The 25593-nt window shown below is 38.1% G+C and overlaps 2 protein-coding genes across 3 annotated transcripts in view; one reads left to right on the top strand and one right to left on the bottom strand.

Moving 5' to 3' along the window:
- LOC139141078 (26S proteasome regulatory subunit 6A-B) overlaps positions 1 to 25593 on the bottom strand; it is a 48082-nt gene that overhangs the window by 14213 nt on the left and 8276 nt on the right. The window contains exons 4-12 of one of the 2 annotated variants that reach the window (XM_070710651.1): positions 24341 to 24448; positions 21650 to 21759; positions 20317 to 20407; positions 17087 to 17159; positions 16763 to 16833; positions 15539 to 15784; positions 15015 to 15160; positions 14504 to 14585; positions 12529 to 13576 (exon numbers count right to left, since the gene is read on the bottom strand). In XM_070710651.1, the coding sequence (XP_070566752.1) occupies positions 13466 to 13576; positions 14504 to 14585; positions 15015 to 15160; positions 15539 to 15784; positions 16763 to 16833; positions 17087 to 17159; positions 20317 to 20407; positions 21650 to 21759; positions 24341 to 24448 (1038 nt within the window). In that variant the 3' untranslated portion in view covers positions 12529 to 13465. Of the gene's footprint in view, positions 1 to 12528; positions 13577 to 14503; positions 14586 to 15014; positions 15161 to 15538; positions 15785 to 16762; positions 16834 to 17086; positions 17160 to 20316; positions 20408 to 21649; positions 21760 to 24340; positions 24449 to 25593 lie in introns of those variants that run through there. The other variant, XM_070710652.1, reaches the window with a different exon arrangement.
- LOC139141077 (zinc transporter ZIP12-like) lies at positions 20 to 12462 on the top strand. Its single transcript, XM_070710650.1, has 12 exons — positions 20 to 244; positions 774 to 1058; positions 4779 to 4992; positions 5413 to 5627; positions 6016 to 6175; positions 7074 to 7243; positions 7685 to 7840; positions 8437 to 8565; positions 8687 to 8750; positions 9126 to 9278; positions 9672 to 9859; positions 10673 to 12462. Exons 1-12 carry the CDS (start codon positions 20 to 22, stop codon positions 10808 to 10810), a joined length of 2097 nt encoding a protein of 698 aa, XP_070566751.1. The 3' UTR covers positions 10811 to 12462.

Below are 25593 nucleotides of genomic sequence, written 5' to 3'. Positions count from 1 at the left end.
TAAAATCTACTAGTTGCCAATGGCCAGTCTTGTTGCTGTATTCATTTTCGCCACTTTGTTGGTGGTCTCCCACAGCCACTCAGACACAGACCCATTCCACGATGTTATCGACTACTTGGAGAGTCTCGAACCGAAAACGGAGAAGAACATCACCCTGCACCAAACCGAAGAGATGAAACAAATCTTGTGGGAGAGGGTCCAGTGCCAAAATATAGACTTCCAAGGAAATACCACCTGTGAAGAAGTGAGTAAATAAGTTCCGTCCTTCAATTGTGTTCTGAACTGACTACTTGTTCGTTGTTTAACCTGCCAAATACACATTGCTGACTGCAAGAGATATTGCAAAGTTTAAAACTATAAATGTTGTCGTAATTTCTTTGTAGACTCGGTGTGATTCCAATCGATGCGCTGTTCGGTTGACAATCTTTATGGTGCCCTGATAGCTGATTCTATTACACCCGACCTCTATGCGCTCACTATGTCACGGGTGGAAAATTGTTTTCTCTTGTAGTTTTCTATTCTAATTCAAACTAAAATGAAATTCGGTTTAGCCAATATTAATAACTTGTTTAAATTCAAGAAGCGAGAAAATCACCTTTACCGTCGATGAAAGCTGGCATGTCAGTAGTTAGCTTTAAACGGTGTATTCATTGCAATAATGAGCTCTGTCTTTCAATTGATCAAAAATCAGGAACCAAGATGGCTGACGACATATACCTACATGGTGAAACATTCCCGTTATTTTCCTTGCGTATATGCATGTTCTTTTGCAGTGCTTGCCAGTTGAAAGCTTGTTCGACGTCGTCGGTGCTGATGTCAACTATGGTTTGAATGAGGCGCAATACGAGAGAGCAAGTGTAGTGCTGGTGTATTATTTGTCAGACTTGGAGAACGTGTGCAAAACGATTAGCGACCCGAGTGCAAAAGATTACGACTTCTTCGTGGAGGAGATGCTCGACTACGATGGTCACAGCAACCCAGAGAGGCACACCGACCATGACTACGCACACCTCCTCCATGACATCAATATTACATACGTGGCTGAAAACCATGCAAAGGTAAAAAGAAAAACGAAAAAAAAAATAAATATCTTGATAGCCATTTTGTTTGGACTTTGACCGATCGTACGATCGGCATACAGCACAGATTAAGTAAACATTTTATACATGTACAATATACTGGTGCGGAGCTGCCATGTCATGAATAAAGGGACACAAATGACCTTTATACGTTTTCATGAAATCTGAGAAAAAGTTCCTTTTTGATGCTTCAGAGTCAGAAAATATATGCTCTTAAATTGTTCCCCTCTAATTTTCAACATTTTATTCGATCGACAATGACATAGCCCTTCCAGACAGCAATGCAGTTGGCGAAATCGACACGAATATTAGTAAATGCAATGTATAGTCTAATGCATAAGTAACAGAAAATGTCTCATCGGCGGAAACACGGGCAATCATTCTGAATTGTACACAGAACCGAATTCATTGACCGATCTTTCTGAAAATACAACAAGTTATGAGTTTGTTCGCAGAATTGAGATTCAACTATGAGATATGCGCTTTGAAACCTGTTCACCCCTATTTCCGAGTAATCGGAAAGATGGGGTTTACACTGATCATTGATAACAATGGCTTTGGGCGAAACTATTGTAATGAAAGGGTTAACCGAGAGAAGGAACTGATCAGAAGAACGAACTTAGTGTAGAATTGCTGTTATAGTAAAAAAATATATAGATTTAAAATGAAAAAGAAAAAATCTTAGAATCTAAAGAAATTAAATAGCCAAGAGAATGGTCAAATATTTGAGTTTGTTTTAGCTGAGAGATTAAGATGCTTAAATTTCAGAAAATAAGTTTCCGGAGTGACGGTAAAAGCTTGAACCGACATAGTTATTTTTCGAATGAGGAAACGTCGCCATTTTCTTCGCACACACGGTGCACTGATACTAACCACCACTCACACCGATCAATCGACTCGGAGCTGCCAAAACACACAGATCGGATTTTCACGGAGGAATGAACTATTAATGCAAAGAGTTATTCGGCTTATAATTTGGTCGGCCTACGTCAGGATTTAGTGAAACAACAGAAGAGTACGGTTATTTCTCTTTAAGTTCTATGATTTTCACTTCAGCAAGCAACCTTGAATATTGCGGTAGTTAATTACAGTCCCATGCAAATAAGAAACGAATAAATACTGTATGTGAGAAGTTGCTGTATGAAATCTTAAAGTCAACTGAAAGGGTTAAATTCCAGGTAAACCGTGCTATGTTGATGGTTTTGGTGAGTTTGTACGGTCATTGAGTTAGTCAGGGTGGAAGAATGAGATCACGTGTTAGTTATTGCTTGTGCATTTATTGCAATCACGTGCTTTCTGTTCATGCAATACTCGAAGACACTTAACAGTTCATGGCGTCAGAGTTTTGATAAAATTCAAACTTGAATGTCCCATTGGTGTGAGTCAGTTGATCAGAGATTGTCGTATTCTGTCCGCTAGTATGTGCGTGATTGTGCGTTTTCACGATAATATCTCCCCGGTCAGAATCCATGACGTCAGCAAGCCTAACGCATTGTAAACTAAGCTTATGCACTGTACTTTGGTCTTGACATGCTCTTCGGCCCGCCAAACATTCCACATTATGGTAGCAACGTAATACGGTATGATACGAAGTGTAGATAGAAGAGTTGGGGCATTAATGTGAAGTTATTATTATTGAACTTTGGCAATTTCGTACAAAGGGCAAAAAGCGACCCTAAAAACCATCATAAATTAAACCTTTCACTCAAACAAAAAAAACCCCAAACAAACATGATATTTGGTCCAATATGAAGATCCGTTGAAATGTCCACTAAAGATAAAATTGATTTGTGAGAACTAGAGCCACCAAGAAAGTATTAAGTCATTCTGAAGTTTCTCAGAGTTTGTGTCTATTACCGAGAATTTCAACAAATAACAACACTCTTAAAGAAGCTTGCATAATAAACACTCAAGTCATAAGTAGAGAATTACAAACAAGCAAACAGACAAACTGAAAGCCAGACAAATTAAACAAATAAATAAATAAATACTAAATAAATAACTAAATAAATAAAGCGAAGGCTTGTCGCTCTGTCACATTTGTTAGTTTTAGTGATATTTAAAGGGATATACTCGTCGGAACTGCGCCTGTGCAAGTTTCTTGTTCACAAACAATGTATTTTGTGCACGATATCAAGATGTACCTCATCATCATAGCTGCAACATTTAAATTATACGATGATAGATTATGACAGACATGTTTTGTGGCATTTTATTACGATTTTTTCATGTATAGAGCCATTACTCAGGCATGTTTCAACCGATTTTATTCAAAGTTGGTACAAGGACATATACCGATGACATAAATATGCACACCAATTTGTTTGTGATGCAATCCAATATGGCTGCCTTACGGCCATTTTTTTCAATTTTTTCATGTACAGAGCCATAACTCAGGCATATCTCAACCGATTTTATTCAAAGCTGGTACAAGGACATTGACCTATGTCATACATATGCATGTCAATTTGTTTTGTGATACAATCCAATATGGCTGCTAGGCGGCCATTTTATTACAATTTTTTCATGTACGGAGCCATTACTCAGGCATGTTTCAACAGATTTTATTCAAAGTTGGTACAAGGACATTGACCTATGTCATACATATGCACATTGATTTGTTTTGTGATACGATCCAATAAGGCCGCCATGTGGCCATTTTATTACGATTTTTTCATGTCCTGAACTACAGCTCAGACATGTATCAAGCGAATTTATTCAAAAGTATTTTTATCACAGACCTAATGAAGAGGACTCTATCCTCTCTGAGGACCTGTAATCAAAGTACCCATTAACAAGTGGGGACTGTGTCATCAACGATGACTTGTAATCTCTATTTTTCAAAAGCTCCAACAGCAGCAGGGGGACACCCCTCTCCTGACCTCCCCCGTGACCGCTTGCGTGGTCGCTTGTGGTGCTTGGCACCACATCTTTGCCCTCTCTATCTTCAGACAGCGACGAACTAAAAAAAAATTATAAATCTAAAAATTTACTCTGAAAAAAAAATTTGCACAGCTAATCTCAATTGGAAAAAAAAAATTCAGAAATTTACAATCTTAAAAAAAAAATTTCACAATTTCATTGTGACCACCCCCTCCCAAGGTCTAATGGTCCATCCCTTAAACGATCCAAGCTGGTGGCAATACTGTGAGGCGGACCTCACAAAGGGGAGGGAGAATGAGAGATCGGGGAGATCAGATATAGATAAATAAATAGACAAACAGACAGATAGACAGAAAGACAGATAGATAGATAGATAGATAGATAGATAGATAGATAGATAGATAGATAGATAGATAGATAGATAGATAGATAGATAGATATGCGGGAGTGGGCGACAGTGAGAGGAATATTGCAGACAAGTGAGTAGAGTGTGTCGGAGACAGTACGATAGTAATAGAATAGTAATAGAACGAAAATATGATTAACGTTCTTCACAAGCCAACAGGAATTTTAAGCCAACTTAAACGTATTCAAGGGCAGATAACGAGCAATGTTAGAGTTCCTGTTCTGAACCTAAACCCAATATCACTAATTTTTCAATATAACTTCCAAGTGCTGGCGTATAGTTTGGCATTATACACGGCCTAGAGTTAAAGGAATCTTGAACCCACTCTTTATTTTCAAGTATCAACCACTCTATACGATGATTAATCAATTGGTACCTTCGACTGACCCCTCATTTGTCGTTTTCCGCAGTGTTTTACCTATCAAAGTGCATTCCATGAAGTTCACATGGACAACCACAGCGTAGGTGCGGACGAGGATGAGTTGGAAGAGCTCTCAGCCCTGACAGTTTCTTATCTGTTGTTCGGTTACTGCATCGGTGAAGCAACCGAAATCGACCCGGATTCCTTTATACACGAAGTGTTTGAACTCTATGGCAACGATGACGGCTACATATCATTGCACTGTAAGTGGCTAGATAGATGCACGGTTACTCTACTCCGCGATGTGATCTCCCTGCATGCCTAGCGCCACCAATAGAAGAGCGGCGGCTCTTTATGTGATCTCTCTGCCTTCTTATATTTAAAAGTGGTTGAATTTTATTTTCATGGTACTATAGACAAGCTACCAGAATTCTGTTTTGAAAGGATAAAATTGATCACATCAAGTATTTTCTATAGCGTTACATCCTGTGTTGGTGTGGGGATGGGGCTTAAATATTATTCGGCCTCCGGGGAAATATCGCAACTTGTGCAAAATACACAATCGTTACGAAGGCTATTGACTGTAAATTTAAATTTATTGCAAATGTGATAATACATATATTGAAGTGTGGCATATAATTGGATTTCTCTCCATACTTTTCCCTCTATTACCCATCAAACAGCCTTCGAGCACCTGTTGGACGACCTCGGGATTGGAGGAGGAATGGACGATGGCCATGTGCATTCCCTTGCAATCGAACACAGCGGATTGGATACCGATATGACGATTGAGGTGGTCAAAGCTGTTGATGCTATTGAGACGGATGAAGAGGCTGCGATCGATGAGGACGGCCACGATCACGGAGACGATGACCACGCCCATGACCACGAACACTCCGTTAGTATTAGGGACTAATCATACGGCCTTCGTAGGCAGCGATTATTTATTTGACAAATGTTTATTCTCAAGGAATTACAAAGTTTAATATTTCCATTTTTACCTCGGCTTTAACGTGACTAATTTCCAATAAACTATAAATGACGTCGTTAGTCCCATGTTTGAACATTATCGTTTAAAAAAAAATGTACCACAATATTTACAATTTGGAATACCCTTAACTTTGTTTTTCTATTCTTACCTCATTTCCGAAGGAAAAGGGATTATTGTAAACAAACTATGAGATGTTTACAAATTATGACAATACACCGTCAGTCACTAACTTAATAAAATTTACCTGTGAATTTTGTCTTCTTGAACATAGAAATACTCTCATTTCCTTTCACAGTGTTACAGTGCTGAAGAATTATTTCACATATTTAGCGTCAACGAGACTGTTGGGGCAAGCGAAGATGAGTTCATCGAGTTGTGCCCTTCATTGATACAACAGATAGTAAGCCATGCGTGCCATGATCACGCCGAACCGCTAGGGCCGGCCCCGGCAGAAGGTAAGATACCTGCGTGATTTCTTTGACAAGGATCTTTATGGTAGAATGCGGTAAACACCGTGTTGTTTCTCTTATCTCAAACCTTGCACAATGACCTATTATACAGTGATTATACAAAAGACTGATTTTTTGTTTGTTTGTTTGTTTGTTTTAGACGATATTACCTTAAAATAATACAAAGTATATGGAAGACCGGTCACGACATGCGACATGCGAGTTTTTTTTAACTGCGACCTGGGAGTTCTTAAACTGCGACATGCGAGTTCTTAAACTGCGACATGCGAGTTGCAAAACTAATTTGGCGTTTGCATACATGTCATTTCGTTCTCCTCCTAAACGATGGATTACAGAGGTAGAGACGAGCTTATTTCTGCATACTTCTACAATGGATACACCCTGGGAGAAATAGCGGCCGCGTTTGGACTCCGACATGTAGGGAAGACCTGTCACGACCTGCGGCATACGACCTGCGTCTTTAAACTGTGATCTGCGACCTAACCCTAACCCTACCCTAACCCTAACCCCTAACGATAACCCTAAGTTATGCCGTTACAATTTTTCCCTCCCTTGGCCTAACCTCCAGGGTTGAGAGCGAAGTAAGGCTTTTTACCAGAGAAAACCTAACCCCTAACCCTAACCCCTACCCTAACCCTAACCCTAACCGCGGATCGCAGTTTTGAAAACTCGCATGTCGCATGTCGTGACCGGTCTTCCATAAAAGTATTTTGTTTACTTATTTATCTTGTTCCTGTTTTTTATTTATTTATGTAATACTCTGTTTTCAGTGGGCACAAATTACATCGTTTAATGTAACAAGTTGACAGAAACCAGTGTCAGTCTTCCGTCAGTTCTGTACCCGGTATACTGAGACAAAGTTTTCATTCAAATCTCTTTTCAGCTTACCTATGGGGTACCTTGGCAGTGTTTGTGATTTGCTTGTGTTCTATACTTGGAGTGTTAACCATTCCGGTCGCTGGCAAATCCGTTTACAATAAACTGATGCAGACGCTTATTGGATTGGCTGTCGGTACCATGGCCAGCGATGCCTTACTTCACTTAATTCCTCATGTAAGCATTTACCTAAATTTAATCGTTCCTGGAAATTACTTGTAATGCAGTAGCTAGGTGACAAGAGGAGCAAAAGTGTCCAGTACAAGATATCTTGTTATAAATACGTAGACATATATCAAAGATAATGCATATGTATGTATGTATGTATGTATGTATGTATGTATGTATGTATGTATGTATGTATGTATGTATGTATGTATGTATGTATGTATGTATGTATGTATGTATGTATGTATGTATGTATGTATGTATGTATGTATGTATGTATGTATGTATGTATGTATGTATGTATGTATGTATGTATGTATGTATGTTTGTATGTTTGTATGTATGTATGACGGTAGCATGGTAGGTGAAGGGCAAGGGAAGGTGTGACAGCGTGTACATTTGTCTTTGTCTGTAGTTTTTAAAGCGATTATTCTACGTTATATTCCACAGTCCCTTGGTCTGCACGTCCATGATGATGGCCATGGTCACAGTCATGACCATGACTTGGATTACTTGTGGAAGATGTGTTCAGCGTTAGCCGCAGTTTACTGTTTTTTCCTGCTAGAGCGATGCATGACGTTGATTCCAATGAAAGACGTTGACCAGGTATGGCAATATGTATGATAAAAATGAGGTTTATAAAAATGTTGTGAGTAAACAGTAGAAACGCGTACGAAGGGGTCAGTTTGGTACTAAAATTGTGCAATGATGAGCCATGAAAGGTGTACAGCCTAACAGCGAAAAGTCCGAAATTATGGTAAAGAAGTACGTAAATGACAAAGGGTCGGACAGACGGGCAGACAGATTGACCGTGCGCTCATGTATGTGTATCCGTTATGAACCAATGGCGCCTCTGCTTCCATAATCATTTTACAGCCCTTTGTTTGATGTTTCAAGTGTATTTTTTGTGCTTTATAATTTTATTTCTTGTGTACTTTGTATGTCATAGAGGGCCCTGGGGAAGATTAGCATTTATGCTAACCAGGTTTCCTGTTAAGGATGTTTACCCTCTTTAAATAAAGTTATAAAAAAAATGAATAAAAAATCATACTTAATTCATATTGCACAGTAACCCATATCTTCCATAAAGAACTTTGAGGCAAACTGATAACTTGCTCTTGTTTTTATGGGTTTTTTTTATTCATACTTCTTCGTTTATCGTAATTAATCATAAACTGCATCATTCTTTACTTTTCCCTCAGGGTGATGACGTTAATTTGACGTCATTGAGTGGTCATAATGGACACACAGGTGGTAATCATCACATTCCAGATGAACCACCTAAAATAATGGACGAATCAAAGCCCAAGTCGCAGTCAAAGATGGATTTGGTAGGTACCAGCTGAAGGCAAATCTGTTTAAATATCAATAAAGACGCACTTCCAGGAAAGAGCGACAAACTATTCCTTGGAGTTCAAATGAACATTTGTCTTGTTTTGTTCTTTTTCTCAGAAAGCAAACGAGGACGTAGAGATGACGGATGGGTTGGGAATGAGTGACAAGAAGTGGTGGCAATGTAAGTTCACACCTTGACTGCCCTAGAAAACCATCACGTATTCAATTTAAAATGTGGCTTATTGGTTGTCCTTTGATATCTCGTGTATTGTGGCATAGAATATTGTGCTTTATTCTTGATTCGCTCTATTGTGAATCTTTGATTTGGTGTTAACTCAATAGGTTTTTCTGCATAAGTATTTTGCAACACTTGCAGTGGTTATTGTTAGAATAGTCAGCCGAATATTCAAGTTTAAGCAAAAACTCGAATATAAAAATACCGAACAAATGCCTATATTTCTTTTTGCTTGCAATAAGCTCATTGCTACCAAACCGTTTGCCCGAATAAAATCACAATGTCATATGATGTACATAAAATTCTATTAATCACTTGTAGATTTGAACAGTCTTGCTCTGATGGTGATCATTGGCGATGGTCTCCACAACTTTGCCGACGGTATGGCGATAGGGGCAGCATTCTGCGTTGATGTGGCGTCGGGTATTTCCACAAGTATTGCCGTGCTATGTCACGAACTACCACACGAGTTTGGTAGGTTGTTATGTTGAACATATGGTGCAATAAGGTGCAATAGTGTGTACTTTGTAGTATCAGAATTTAGAGGGCAAAATATTTAAGCCGTTCAGAGAGGATCTGAAAAACGTGGCAGTTAATATTATTATAATTAGGTTCATGTTCGCTCTTTATCACTTTGTTCCGCAACTAAAGCATGGAATAAAACAATATAGAAATAGCTCATAGAGCTTACAGATTGAAGTCAGTCTTTCAGCGCTTATTGATGTTTGCAGCAGTATAAGTTAGAGTCTTTACCAGTTCTCCATGATCAATTGTACGGCACCAACCATGTTATTTTCTATAAATAGAAAATAATATAGTTGAAAAATTATAGTATATGATTTTACTTTGTGGCATTCTTTTCATCAGGTGATTTTGCCATCCTGTTGTCGACTGGTATGGGTTACAAACGAGCAATATTTTGGAATTTAATGTCAGCCCTCCTGGCATTCGGTGGTCTGTATACCGGCTTGGCTGTGGGCAATATCAATAACGCCAACCAATGGATTTTCGCCATCACAGCCGGTATGTTCCTGTATTTGTCGCTGGCCGACATGGTAAGATATTGACTTTATCTTAACTCTCATTTTTTTTGATAAGAGTCCCTTTAATACCTGCATCGTTTCTATAAAGGTTACGTCCAGAAGGTAATTTGATGTCTCCTTTTCGCATCTCTCCACGACAAGTCGAGTACGCTTTCTGCCGATTGATCCCCACGACAAGTCGAGTACGCTTTCTGCCGATTGATTCTACAGAATAAATTTATGTCGCCTGTTGCGTAGCCTTGAACATATTCTCATAAAGTTGCTTACTTTTCCACGACAAGAACGCTCTCTCGGCCCCCGGTGAATGAAGCTAAAATAACACCTTGACTGAAACATCGTCCATCTCACATCTTAATTGGGTTGAACTGTTACTTTTATCTTTCAAACATCGGTAACAAACATCGACAACGAAATATTGCGATCACTGCGCTGCTACTGCTGCTTATGATGGATGGTGATGATGATGATGATGATGATGATGATGATGATGATGATGATGATGATGATGATGATGATGATGATAATGATGATGATAATGATGATGATAATGATGATGATGAGGATAATGATGATGATGATCCTGGACGATGATAGCATTGGCGAAAGGGGGAACAGAAGGAGATTACAATAGCCAATTTGTGTCGTCATCGTCACCAACATCACCATCTTGCTAAAAAGTAATTATGAGATGGTTTAATTCCATCTATCAAAACGATGTCGTCTCTTTCATTCCGTCAACTTCTTACATAATTAAAAAGAACATTTAAGTAAGCTCTGCAGCGCCCTGAGAAAGCAACTTTTGCGTGTATTATTTCTCCACTATAGACCCCCGAGCTGATGTCACCGAAGGCGAACAGTGTCAAAGATGCCTGGCTGGTGTTTCTGTGGCAGAACGTTGGATTACTGACCGGAATTCTCATCATATTCCTGTTGGCCTACTTTGAAGACAGCTTGCATGTCTAGACACATCAAGGCTTGAATATAATCAAATTGGCGTCATAGATTACTGAAACTCGTTCTCAAATAGACAACTCTTAAATACTCTCGTAATGTAAGCTTTCCACTATGCATTATCAAATGTACTAGAATGAAGTATTTTTTTCTTTCTGGGGAAGGGGGTTCAAAAAGAAACTTGATCAAAGGTTTTCCCCGAAAGAGGATAATATCATTTACATGTTGATCGATGTCTATAAATCTTGAAAGGTTTAAAAAAAGCAAGACCATTGTGAAAGAGGGCATGTACGGATGATACACAATCTTTATAGTTTGATAGATTTTGCCTCGGTATTTTGCAATGAGTCAACGTCGACCAACTTCGATTCCAGCAAATTTGACAAATATAAAGAATGTGTCCGTAGTTCCTACAGTAACCCTGAAAGATTGGGACGTTTTTTATAGCAAAATGAGTAAAATCAGACGAAGGGTAAATTTGGCCAACTTTCTCATTGCCTTGTTCTTTGGCTGCATCGTGGGTCAAGTCCACTCCCAAGAGGACAATAAACGAGCCGAAGATATGAGCCTAAGAGAGGGAAACAAGTCGGTTGCAGTACGGGTATATGATCACTTTAATAAATACATCCAAATTTGGCCAAGTGCTAAGGCTATTGTTGAATTTTAAGGTACGCCAAGATGATCACTATGTTAGTCGTAGGATTTGTTATGCCTAAACTTTGCTTCGGTAAATACTCAACGATCTCAAGGATGTGAACATATACTTCTTTGTTCCTCCGTTCTTTTTGTTCAAAAGATGGCTAAATTTTGAATCAAACTCTTTAAATATAATGGCTATGTAAAACTGTTTTCATGTGCATAAACGTTCAAAAAATATTGTCTTTGAAATTCCGGTGATGGCACTCACGGGAAATACTGGGTACCAATGACTGTGATTTTTCAACAAATAAGACATCCTTATTATGGACGATATTGGAGAAAAATAGACCACTGGCAGGAAAACCGCCATGACCTCTGGGAGTGGGCGAGGCGATTACAAATACACAACTGAGTGAATGTTGTATATGGAGCAATGAGACTGTCTCGAAACATTTGTTGGGAAAACAAGCATACATGATGGCGTCCTTATTAAAATCTCATTTTCAGTTCAGCGCTGACATAGCTGCATGTCCAGGACAATTATTTATCAGATTTCGAGGAGGTACGCTAATCCTTTCACCAATCAGCTTTTGCAAAAAATTCCATTTTTCATATTTTTATGGACTGACATGATTAAAATTCACCTTTTCCATGATTTTATTAACAAGCATGAGTACCCATTTTCCCTGACAGAGCTACCACTGGGTTTTAAATACAGAAGATACTTAAACCTTTCAGTTTAGTGTTCTAATTGGGCAGTGGCTATATTAATCAATGCAAACTGTCAATCCAAAAAGCTTTACACCTGCCTGTGTAGTAATTCAAAATGAGTTTGATGAATATCAAACTACATTTCTGACAATGAATGATGTATTTGTATTGGTGAAAGTCCACCAACAGGAGAGTACTGAACTCATCCAGTTTTGTTTTTGTATTGCATTTGTTATGTATCTTATGCCGAATGTTTGTTGATGAAAATAAACACAGAAAACTTTTTTACTCTGCAGAGTGTAACCACACCTCCAGACCTGATTTTTTTCTCTTTTTTAAATGTCACACAAGCTGAAAGAAAGATACAGATATCCTTCCAGTTCTCGATTTTTTTCCATTTATTTAAATGATTCCTAAAGACAAACTTTTAGTCCATGACCTTATCTAGGAAATGAAAGAAAAAAATATAGTCAAATTAAAGTGGAACAAACTCTGAACCTCTGGGGCATTTGAATATCTTTGAAAAATACGAAGAGGGCAGAGTTGAGAAAAAATATGATTAGCATGTCTACTAAGAAGAATGTATTACTTGACTCAGGTATATGTGATTGAAACTGATGAGTATTGTCAATGACTGATACTGCTAAACAGTTTTTGTATTAACGTAACACTGTACACTGATCTTTGAAGAGCTGCATAGACTGATATGTTATCAGGAATGCTTTGATGTCTCACACAGTTAACTGCATGTTCCAGAATTGTTGCGTTATTTTCTGCCAAAATAGTATTTATATGACTCGCTGTCTATTTGAGCACAAAAATTAATGTTCATATCATGACACATCCATGACATCAATCAGCTCATAGTAAGACATTGAAACTTCATCTTCTACTTTTCTAACCTAAGTATGGTACACTAGAAAGACCTTGGTGATCATGATGTTGGTGCACAAAGAAACTGTAACTGAAGGGACAGCAACCATACTTTGCCTTACTTCAAATGATCCTTTCCTGCGAGATGCAAAATCATGTTTCACGGCACAATGGACAATTTTACAATTTCACGCTGTAAATGGAAAAAAACAAATTCTACTCAAAGCACTCTCTGAGTGTTTTGACTCTAAATGATTTCTTTTCAAGTCAAATTATCATTTACTTCATTTCACACTGGATGAGAGGATGTTTGATGATTGGTTAACAACTGGAAACTGTTGCATCAACAGATATGGTTTACAGAAATCAGATCTAAATTCTCAATATCAGTGAAATGAAATAATAAAAAGTTTATCACAGTGGGAGTACAAAAAGTCAAATAATTTAAGCATAATAATTGAGGTTTGCTTTCTTCTTGGCCTGCACTTCTAATATTCCATCCATGTAGTCTTCATGTGACAATTCTATGGCTTCACGACGCAATGCAATCATTCCCTGTAGAGGAATGACAAACAAAAATCTTAGCTATCTCTCAATGTGAAACCTACCAGAAGGAATGATGTTCAAATGCTTAAAGAATATCTTTTTCAGACATTGAAATAGAAAAGATGCTCTCTCTCTTCATAAAATGACCTTTGATTAAAACTTAATGTGATTAACTGAATCAGGAAACATAGAAGTTTGAACTTCCACCAGCACTTTGCCAAGGGCAGCTAATTTCAAGTTTCTCTAGAAAAATCAATAAATTGAAAAAAATAGGGAGTTGCAAATTTTTGGATTAGGAAGATATTTGTTAATATTTAAGCTCAATTTTCTGTGTTAAGTGTAAGTTTCTAAATGAGTTCACACTACTGCAGACTGGCAAAGTTGGTGAGATTTGAATGTTACTATAGTGTCTCTTCCTTGAGATTTTACTGTCACCATAAGTGAATTGGAAAGACCTTTACACTGCGCTCTTGCTACCATAGTTTAACTGAAAGTAGAACACGCCTCAGGACAGATATTTGGACTCTCAAACTTTTACAATACTTTTTTTGGTCAACCACTAGTGGGGCTCATTTTAATGCTCTGAATAATGGAAGTTTCTACCCGTTTAATTTTGTGAAAATCAAAAATTCAATTTTCCCCATAGATTTACCACAGGGATGGGGCCATTTTTAATTCTAAGTGTTGGTATATATTGTTAGTAAATAAATTTATTTCCTCATAACAAAATTTTACACAGAGACCTCTGATTAATATTTCTTGAATTTGACAAGGAATGGTTTCAAGTTTCCTCACAGAGAGTTTGAGTGAATGCTTAAATCTTTCAATTTGAGGCATATTCAATCTAAATACTATTGTTTTTAAACAGCAAGGTTGAATTTGTACATACATGTAGGGAAATTGAGTGTGGAAGTTATAAAGGACGGAGGTACTCACCGCTTCAACACAAACTGCCTTACACATGGCTCCATTGAAATCATCTGTACAACGAGCCAGCTCTTCAAAATTTACATCAGCACTGGGGAAGGAAAACGTGTGTTCAGTTACAGTTTGGATAAGATACATTGTATATGATGTCACTGCTGTTATGTCACAGAGTATACACTCTTCTACTGATACTTATCAGCTTCATACACACATGAATAAAAATGCACAGTATTTAGTGAAACTATCTTGACACATTTCTTGATTCTTCACAGAGGAAATCTCTGAATGCAGCAGTGATAGACATTTTAATAAGGTGCAAATTCACATCAATATCACAGATTGACATGTACGTATAACAAATTATTCCTTTGTAAAATAGATACAACACAAAGATAATATTATGTTTGATATGCTAATCTATTGACACTTCACAAGCCAATCAGTTTTGAACTGTGCGTAAACCACATACTTATTACAGAAAATGCACTGGACACTTGAGACTAAGAAAGATTGCTGTTACCTGACATTCATTTTTCTGGAATGGATTTGTAAAATTCTGGCCCTGGCTTCCTCGTTTGGAATAGGGAACTCAATCTTCCTGTCAAGACGTCCTGACCGGAGCAATGCAGGGTCTAGAATATCCACTCTGTTTGTCGCCGCTATGACCTGTGAAATGTACACAAAGTCCATATTTACATATGAATAGGTGAAATAATATTGTATATTTTGAATTCAGCAGGACAATAATTTGACACACTGGCAATACCTACATCTCATACTTTCATTAAAAGTATCTCAAAGTATCTGAAATAAATTGACCCTTTTTTTATCACTTATGATACATGTAGAATTTGCTACACTTATTCAAAAAGGTAAGTTCCCGATGTGATTAAACAGAAATGAAATTTTTTCAACAGATTATAAATTAAACATGAAACCAAGGCTTGCAAAGTGTGAATTAGATGGGTGCATGCAGCAAAGAGTAGATGTGCAATGCCAAGATATATGTTCCTTTATAGGATGCATGTTGAAGGCAAAAATCACCTTGATTTGTTCTGTGGATGAGAATCCATCTAACTGATTGAGTAACTCCAACATGGTTCTCTGGACTTCCCTGTCGCCGGCCTTTTCACTGTCAAATCTCTTGGTACCGATGGCATCCAACTCATCTATGAAGATTATAGCTGGCAGTTTCTCCTTTGCCAGGGAGAATGCATCCCGCACGAGTTTGGCCCCATCACCGATGAACATCTGGACAAGCTGTGGACCGGCTAATTTCAAGAAGGTAGACTGTGAAATGAAGAAAGCCAGAAAAGTATGAAAGTGAAGAACTCAAGAGTCAAACTTTCAATGAAAGGGCCAGCAGCTGATGATTGATGATTTTTCACTATCTTTATTTTAGCGTCCACTACAGTTTCTTGTCCCACTCCTAAAGCATGTTAATATTACAGTATTCAGCTTGTCAACTAAGCCTGTACATGTATACACTGCATTGTTATAGTTGACAAGTGATCCTGGTCCGGACTAGAATTCAAATGTAAACAATAACACAGCATTTTACACATACATGTACAGATGATGTGTTGACAAGCTAAATAGTATTTTTATTTATCCTATTTTATTCTCATCACAGATAAGTTAAAATCTGAAATATGAAATATAAATCTAATAAGGACAAATTTGAAAATGAAGAAACTATATGTAAGGGACATATAACAGATTAAAATCACATAGACAAGACCGCAAAGATATTTGTTTTGTAAAGATGCAGTGAATTGCAAAAGATATCACCATAAGCTGGAAATGCTACCAATGAACCTTCTCTTTGTAACATTGACTCTGTTATGAGGTATATGTACATTAGGTCCCCTCTTCTCTAGAGAGGAATGTTGAGACCAAAGAAAGAAACACTATCTGTGCATTCAAAAAAGATGACAAAAGTCTTCTTGAGGAATCACAGAAATACAAGGTCAAAAATATCCTAACAACAGTAAATGTGGAATATGACAAAAATTGCAGAGTAAATCATAGTCACTATTGCACCACACACTGCTGTCCTTGTGAAAGCTGTGTTTGACATAGGAAGTGTTTTTACATGATTTGGTAACTAGAACAAGAACTTGCGCACTTGATATGCTAAGCAAAACTGGTGAAAAATCAGGAGGAGTTACAACTACTGGCCCTTTAATCTGTTTAATATAAGATCTGAACATCGCAGGCTGAGAGTACCAAGTTTGCTATTGACTTGATTTGAAAGCAAAGCTTTACCTTTGTTTGTGCAGCACATGCCCTTGCCAATAGTGTTTTGCCAGTTCCTGGAGGTCCATACAGTAACACACCTGGAATAACAACAGTGTGAAATGGTAAGTGTTCCATTACACTAGCCAATGTGGGAAACACGGGCAAAATGTAACTTTTTGAGAGCAAGAAAATTTTTGAAGAGTGGCAGGTCATTTGGAGAACATGATGTGACGTATAGTGTACAGATGATTTTCCCTATTGCAAAAATAATTTTCTTACCAGTGACATGCTAATTGTTTGCCTGTTTTGATAAATTCCAAAAGTGGCACACGAGAAATGATTGTAACATACCTTTAGGAGGCTGAATTCCTAGATTTTCAAATCTGTCTTTGTGAGTCATCGGTAAAACTACAGCTTCCACAAGCTGTGAAATGTCAAACATAAAAATTATGAGTATACATGTAAGTCAATGCTATAAATACACTGGTGTGCGGAGGCTTTTTTAACCTGCATGACTGGTGTGAAAGAATAAAATCACCCACGTGAGGACTATTCAATCACAGCAAATTAAAAATAGTTTCATTCTTATTCTACTTTTACTATTTAATAGCTTGGAATTACTCTACCACTTTCTTTCAGTACATTGTACAATATACTTGTGGAGATGTGGCAAAGACAGTGTTTTGTGCTGTGGGCACTAAGCTGGCATAAATTATCTCAGTCAACAAAGTTAGTGTCTCGGTCTGTGGGTGTTAACGATGCGACTCAGGTTCAAAGGTCAATTTTAGCAATTTTTTTTTTATTTCAAATTTCGAACCACTGACACATGGTCTTTCTTTTGGGGAAAGGTGTTGGGTCACATCGTACCGGGAAATTCCTGAAATATTACTAAAATGGCAAACTATCAGCTACACCACGTGCCATTATTTCCCTTTTGTCTTAACGGTCGCGGATTACCGACCTCGATATCTTTGATAAACACGCAGAGATTATGTATAGGCTTTGCGGTATAGTGCGCATGCGCTAGCTTCAACGTTACGCTCAGCGTTTTGAACTCCGCATGTATCGGTACGGCAAACACGTCGAGCAGACCAAAGCCGGCGCTCGCGCTCCGTACCGTCGAAAAGCAAGCGAGGTCCACAAAAGCGGACCTGAAAAAGACGGCAACGTGCGCAAAGGTCGATTTAAATGTAAAACAGTCCTACTTTGGCTCATACTCCCTGCAATAACGATCAAGAATGCAGTGAAGAGTCAGATTTGGCCGAGGACGCAGACGATAACGGAGACGTGCTCAGTTCAACAACTATGAAAGTATTTGACACACTGCTTTTCGAACATATTAGGCTATGCTGATTACATACCCGAGTCCAAAAATTAGCCTGAGCGAGATGAAACTTCAGTTAGTTGCGATAATTTTATCACTCTTGCTGTACATGCTTGGTGTTAGTATCGTGTTCTTTTATATTTTTAAACTCAAGTTTCTATCGTGCAGTCTTTTCGTGTCTGCTGAGAAACCTTGAACAACACCGTACCCGACATCATGCGACATTTATGTCAAGGAGTTTCCCAAGCCAGTGCAGGAGTTCATACACAGATAATGTAGATTCACAAGAGCAAGTTCACCGATCTGCTAATTTTTCGAAACGAAATGCAAATATTTTTTTATTTCATGCTTTTTCTTTCTTTAAATATAAACCAAAAATTAAATTACGTCAAACGTGAATTGCGAGGGTTCACAAATGATTCTTGTGTGCGTGTTGTCTAAACTTATCAATTACCAGCAGACTCCACAGCTGCTAGCTGGACCTCAACACTGAACGTAAAACAAACCTGGCTCAACTTCTAGAAGTGCTGAAACTAGCAATTTTTGCTATATGAGGTCAGTCATCGAAAGTTTGACTAAAAGTGAAAATCTCCGAAATAATTATGTGTGCGCTGGTATTGCGCAAGTCGAGTGACTCCACTGTAGACTAGTCGATACTCTGTCTCTCGGAACACGCTGTCGATGACAGCCTGCACTATTCTACGCTACGGCGTGATTATTATTAGTTTGATAAAATCGGTACAAGAACACATATAAATAAAGTTTGAAAAAATAACACGAGTCAATCTCTCCCGTCGTAACGAAGGGCGACAAGTTTGCAGTGCTGTGCAAAAGCTAAGAAAATACGACAGACATTTTATGTTGTCAAGAGTTACGTGTGTTCGTCTCATCTTGAGGTAGGAAAACTAGCAAGTGACGTCCCGTTCGCACAGTGTCGGCGCTCACATGAACTTGACGATCACTTTTCACAAAGAACATGCATAAATTGCCGATCACGAGACAGGAAGTAGACAACTTGAGTCAAGAACAAGTGAATGCCCGACGCGATCGCGCGACGACAGCACATAAGTCTCGATCGGATAGACTTTTTTACGCAAGTTTTGACGTCTTCGTCTTGACTGTGAACTCTGGTAACCAGATTGTAACCGTTGAGACAACAGTATACAGTTAATCTACTAGTTAAACGTTCCAAAAATGGATTAAATCGCTAAATATCCCTCTGTGTTTGTTGTGTAAATACCACCCACTGCTGGCACTAAGCATTTGCCAGTTCAGTGTATAATTTCTTTCTATTTTCACACGATCTGCAATCCTAAACATATTCAAAATTCCCAAAACTGACTCTAAATATTTCAACTTAGTCCTGGTGTAAGAAAATTCGCAGAAAATAGTGCGCGAGTCGGACTTCTTGGTCCCAATGTGTGACGCATAGGTCGTTTACACAAATCGTCGATTTTCTCAGTTCCGTTTTTGGCAGTGCGTACATTATTCAAATAAGTATAAGTCGGCGGCGCCTGGACAGACTAGCCTGATTTTTCACCTGTGGACAGTGAATGAATATTTCTGAAAGACCGTGTCTCAGATTTCCGATAAAGGGCCTGGAAGTGAAGATATCCTGACAAACGTGAACAAAGGCCGATAATTTATGCAAAAAACGTCAAGTTGACACTTTGAAGATGCATTGTGCGAAAACAAAAGCGAATTTCAAAAATCCGGGACATGGTTTTTTGCCCAGTATACCCAGCCGTCGATTGCCGTAAACAGATTACCAAGGCCGATTGGAGATTTGTACTTACACTTTTTTGAGTAAAAAAACTAAAAAACACGTGTTTTTGAGTAAAACAGCCGTATGCGCACTGTTTTTAAAAAACTAACAAATTTTCTGAACTCTTCGGTGACCGAGCAGATAAAAAAAGTACCACATGTTGGGTGTGTGACCACGTCTTCTTCATGAAAATGAGGATTGAAAATAAGTGACAATGAACCTGAGTCGCTACCTTAAGCTGGCTCACTATCTGGGTTGACAAAGTTACCGACTTGTGCTGTTGGCGGTAAGCTGGGACGTTTTCCTGGGTTTCACAGTCATTTTAATGCACCTGGGACAGTAGTAATGATGATGCACTTGTGAAACCATAACATATGCAAATGGTAACTCAGCATAGAAAACCTAAGCATATGGACTGAATGTGAATGCATTCATTAAAATGTTCCTTGTAACGCCCTGAATCACAACCGTTCTGTGGGAAACTTGACTTACCTCTTGGATTTGTTTATCTAGACCACCGATATCACTGTACTGTTCAGTTGGCCTTTCATCCACCTCCATTGCTTTCACTCTTGAATCAAACCTGTCAGCAAGAGACAGTTGTTTAAAAAGTTGTATGCAGGAAACTTCACATGCAATAAGAACTGATTTCCAAGGAAATAGACTTGGGTGCAGCTTGTTTAATTATCAGAGATTATCAGAGATTTTGAAGGCAAAGATTTGTTGGTTCTTGTCACCCTATTCAGTGTTTTTGTTAAGGCTGGTAATCCGGTAAATGTTACCAGGGTTCCCTTTGATATATCAATGCAATCAGATGTAGGGACAGCAGAAATGTTACCGGAGTTCCCAAATCATTTCAGAACCTTAGCAAAAACACTGATACAATGTATTGCACATGTACACCATGTACACGCACATGCAATTCAACACAATAATTAGGTAGTACTCACTAAGCCTGTAGTCTGAGCTTTAACATTAAACTTACTATATCCTCCTCATGTGTGTGATATATATTTGTAAGTTTGAAGCAAGAGCCAATCTTGGCTCTTAAATGCTTTCATGAGCAAAAAAGTTGAAATTACTCATGAACAAGAAATAGAACTTATAAAAGTACCGCAATGATATAGTGTCGCTCACATTTGATCATAATTGGTACATTGGGTACCAAAGATCAACAATAAATGTTGTTTCTATCTGTTCAGTGCAGGAAAATTCTACATTGATGTTGTGACAATGATTTCAGAAAAACAACAAGAAATATTTAAACCAGAAAAACAAAAATGACAAAAGTAAATAAGGTCTGAAACTTTAGGTACTGGAGGTCAACTTTAGATACATGCATAGCAGAAACAGCTAGTCCCTCTTAGTTTGCGCAGGTCTGTTAATATGTAACAGTTCATAAACAATGACAGGAAATGACCCAAGGTCAGTGGAGTAGCCTGTTTCAGTCATTGGCATGCCACCATGCACTCCTGCACATTTGCAGGATTTCCCTTTTTCTTACCTCATTTGCGCATTTTTGACACTGACATGTTCATTTGAATAACGTCACACGTCAACCCCTGCATCTACCTGTACACCAAATACTGAGATGGTAGCTTTGACGGGATGGGAGCTTTTGCGTGTGACGGACATACATACCCACATACATACAGACGCCACCGACTCACCATAGAAGCTCCTTTTGGTATTTATATACATACCAAATGTGAGCCAAAAAAGATTTCTTCATAGATCTTGATTTTGGACAGTACAATATTATAAACAGTATGATATGTAAACCTGTCCCTGGTGGGAGCCAAGACACTACTAATCTGATACTTACTCTTGGGGCAGTGTCTCTAGAATGAGATAAGAGTCTTTATTAACACCGACGAGGTCACCTGGTTTCAGCTGTTCTGCATCCACAAGTCCTATCACAGGTAAGAAATATGTCTGAAAGGTGATAAAAGCACAGAGATTATTAAGGTGTAGAAAATAGCCAGCTGGCAAAAACAACCAGCTGTCAGCTAAAATTTGCTGGCTGTGAACATTTTCTTTATAGAAAAAGATAGGGACATTTGCTAAACTTTGATGTGCTCAAACACTACTTGTAACAGACTACACTTTTATTTTCACCACTTACTGCTGAAATCACTGATGTGTTCAAAACGTCAAAACAAAGGCCCAGCCGCCAGCGCGTCTTACCGCAAGATATTCCCAGCTGTCACTCAACTTGTCAAGTGAAAACATCAACCCGAAAAACTCAAAAGATCGTGGCGCGAAATAGAAAAGTTCTACCTGCTAAAGAAAATCTGTTAAACCACGCCTCCAATTTTGACCTCAAATTTCACGATCAACCACTTTCTCAGACGTTGTTCAGACTTTATGGTCCTGTCGACTGGCGCGGCCGGCAGCTATTCTGTCGTTCATCTTTGGAAAATTGTAAAATTGTGAGACGATGCACAGGATTTACCCGAACAGAACATCGACACGCCACGGGAGAAACAACTAGAAGCATGGCTCGAAATCATGGACTAGGACTTTGTGAAATATGCAAGAACTGGAAATCAAAGAACGGGATTTTGTTTGGGTGTTGTACAGAAAAAAATTCACATATTCATCACAGTTAGTGAATTTCTCATAGGCTACTGGCGCGGCGTCAGTTTTATAAAAGTCCATTCCCAAACTGACCATCGGCTTCTCACACCTCGTGCGACGGCACTGGTTGAGACATCTTCTGCACTATTGCCATATACGTCATTTTCTTTTTCTTTGAGAGATATCTAACGCTTTACACAATACAGAAGCGTTACCATAAATTTCGTAACCCACGATTGCTGAAACGGAACTTTTCGCCACCTCTCTGAATGACCAGAAAATCGCCAGTAACTTTATCCCCACCACACAGTAAGATTTCCATGACAATCAGCTCCTGTAACTGGGGCAAGATTGTCTTCCCACTCCTAAATCTCCTTTTGAGCAATTAGGGTGTCACAGGACGAAGTAAACCAGAGAATTGGTTCAAGTTGGTGAATTTTCAAAAAATAAAATGATCTGTAAAAGTTCATCGTGTAAAATTTGGCAGCCCAGGTCAGGTTTTCGTAGCGATCAAACGCGTTTTTATTTAGTCTGTGCAGCTACAGTGAGTTAGTTTGTGCTGGGTGAAACTTCCCTGTATCGCGTTCACCCCACTCAATGCGTTCATATCATCCTACTCACACGTTTCACATGAAAACAGAACACAAATCATTGCATTCCAAGGGTTCACCCAACTCACACGTTCACAAATCATGAACTTGAACCAAGTCTAGTAAACCAGTAAGTAAATCGAGAGAAAAGCTGTCCACAAACACGCTTCAAACACAGTGTAAGTGTGCGGTGGTCAGCGTTCGGAAGGTGGGCATGGTTTTATGTTTTTGGTCTTGGCAGTCAAACTTTTCTGTTTCGCGCGTCGATGTTTTGAATTTGGCGGGCTCATGTTTTCGGTTGACAAGTCTAGCTGACAGCCAGAAAAAGTTGCGGTCAGACATGCTGGCGGCAGGGTCTTTGTTTTTACATTTTGAATACATTAGTGATTTCAGCAGTGTGACCAAAATTTTCTAAATCCTGATTATTACAGAAGGAGGTGCAAGAGAACGAGTTTTGTTTTACCAAATTGTCCATTTTGTTGAAACAAGTGTATGTCATTCACCATATCCATTTTTTGAAAATTTTCCTAGTTGTAACTGAACAGATGTACATATCTGTTGTAGTTTAGCTGCACTACACAAATGACATTAGTAGGGCAAAAACTGCCCATTCTACATTAAACAAAGGTACATGTACTGGCTATCAAATTCATTTATCTCCAGGTTGTTTCATTACTTTACACTACAAGCCTTTCAATAAAACTTCTCACTGAAAGCATTGAGTATTCTTACACATTCCTAATTACTTGCATTTGACTAAGTAAGGCATATTAGTTGCAATATTTGAACGCTTCTTCAGTAATTTCTGGTGCTATGCACCTTGAAATGTGTGATTCTGCTAAATTACAGAGTCTATCATCTATGTGAAGACAAACATGATGAAATGAATTCTAAAACTTTGAAGAAATGTTAATGTTCTTGTATCGACAATGCATCCATGTTACATGCAATGCAAAATACAGTATATTATATCCCAAATGAGTGATAATTTGACCGAGGGTAACTGACCATTTGCCCTCTTTACATTGGACAAATAGTCTCCTGCCTCGAGGGTACACAGTCCCTTGTTTCAGCTATAATGTTTTTATTACATACCTCTCGCACAGTTTTCACCCCAAATGTTTGTTTTTAATAGCAAATGACAATCATATGCTTTATTTCCATGATAGATGATAATCTGTTAAAAACTTTCAGTCAAAACTATGTGGCCTGAATCCTATGGTGTGTGTGATATTCTATATACGAGGTATGCAATAAAACTGACATTACAGACTCTGTATGTCTGGTACAAAAGTCTGAAGGCCCAGTTGAGTAACAGTAATACAGAGACATAGAAGCATTCCTACCTGTCTGGTGGATGTTTTGATAACAGCACATTTGCCTTTCCTCTGAGAATCCAAGTCAACATTGGCACCATCTTCCTCGGCTTGGTCTTCTGGATCAACGTCAAGAAGCTAAGGATCAAATAAACCAAAGATGTATGCAGTATGGGATATGAATACAAGTACATCAAGAAAAACTGCTCAGTCTATGTTATAAATATCTTTCACTTTAGACTGGGTCATGTATAAAAAATAAAGGCAAAACAACACGCCATACATAGAAATAAGAGTATGCAACACCGGACTACAAAACAATAAAGAATACAAAAACAGATACTAATCAAACTTATGCAAAAACTGAACTTGTATTTCATTCTATTGTGACACTTCTTCCAGTTGACTATTTGCTTGTTATCTATCTATGTCACTCTATACATGGTTTGCGTTTTTCAGAATGACATGGAAGATATCACTTGTCAGATGACTACAAACCAAGGCAGCAATACTGACTTATATTTCCTTAGAAGCATTAATTTTGTGCCAAACTCCTAATTATGAACATAAAACATTTACAATATTATCAGCATAGATGTAGCAGTAACAGCATATTCGGTTTTGGTTTCAATTTAAGAATAAATTCCAATTCCAATTGGAAACATAGGGCCAAAGTCCCTGAAGCTACTATAGACATGGATACAAAATTAAGTATTTCCTGACTGTATGAAATTATCTCACTAAGGTCATCCTAGGGACATGTAAACCAAATATTAAAGCTGTCTGACCAGCGGTTTTGAAAAAACAAGCGACTCAACAGTTGACAGAGCTCTGCTGTGTTATGTAGAGAATAACCTTTTGTGAAACATGTATTGATGAAGAAGGTGGATATCTTTGATAGCTCATTTCAGGATGGCCTGACCAAAAATGGAAAAAAATTCTGTAAAAATACAGATTTGCACATTTCATAAGACTATATTAGTCTATAATAGCAAATAAACGAGAGTTGATTACATTCTAATTAAAGTAAACAAGACTTGCTTAAATCAAGATTTACGTCATAAAAAAACAGCATATCTGTCAGGTTATAAAGAATCTTGAGCTGGTTATCTTTTAATATCAGTATTTTCATCCTATTAACCAAGCACATTTTAACTTTCAAATTAACATTGTAAGTTAGTTCTGTTGAATAAGTTGAGACTGTATGTACTCAGAGAAAGCACACTGAAGAGACAAATGTTTGTAACTTAAGAAGTTCAAGGTCATCAAAAGCATTATAAGGA

The sequence above is a fragment of the Ptychodera flava genome, chromosome 9 (genome assembly GCF_041260155.1).
Source record: "Ptychodera flava strain L36383 chromosome 9, AS_Pfla_20210202, whole genome shotgun sequence".
Taxonomy (NCBI): Eukaryota; Metazoa; Hemichordata; class Enteropneusta; family Ptychoderidae; genus Ptychodera; species Ptychodera flava.
Note: the sequence above shows the minus strand (reverse complement) of the source record. Positions and strands in the feature narration are given on the sequence as shown.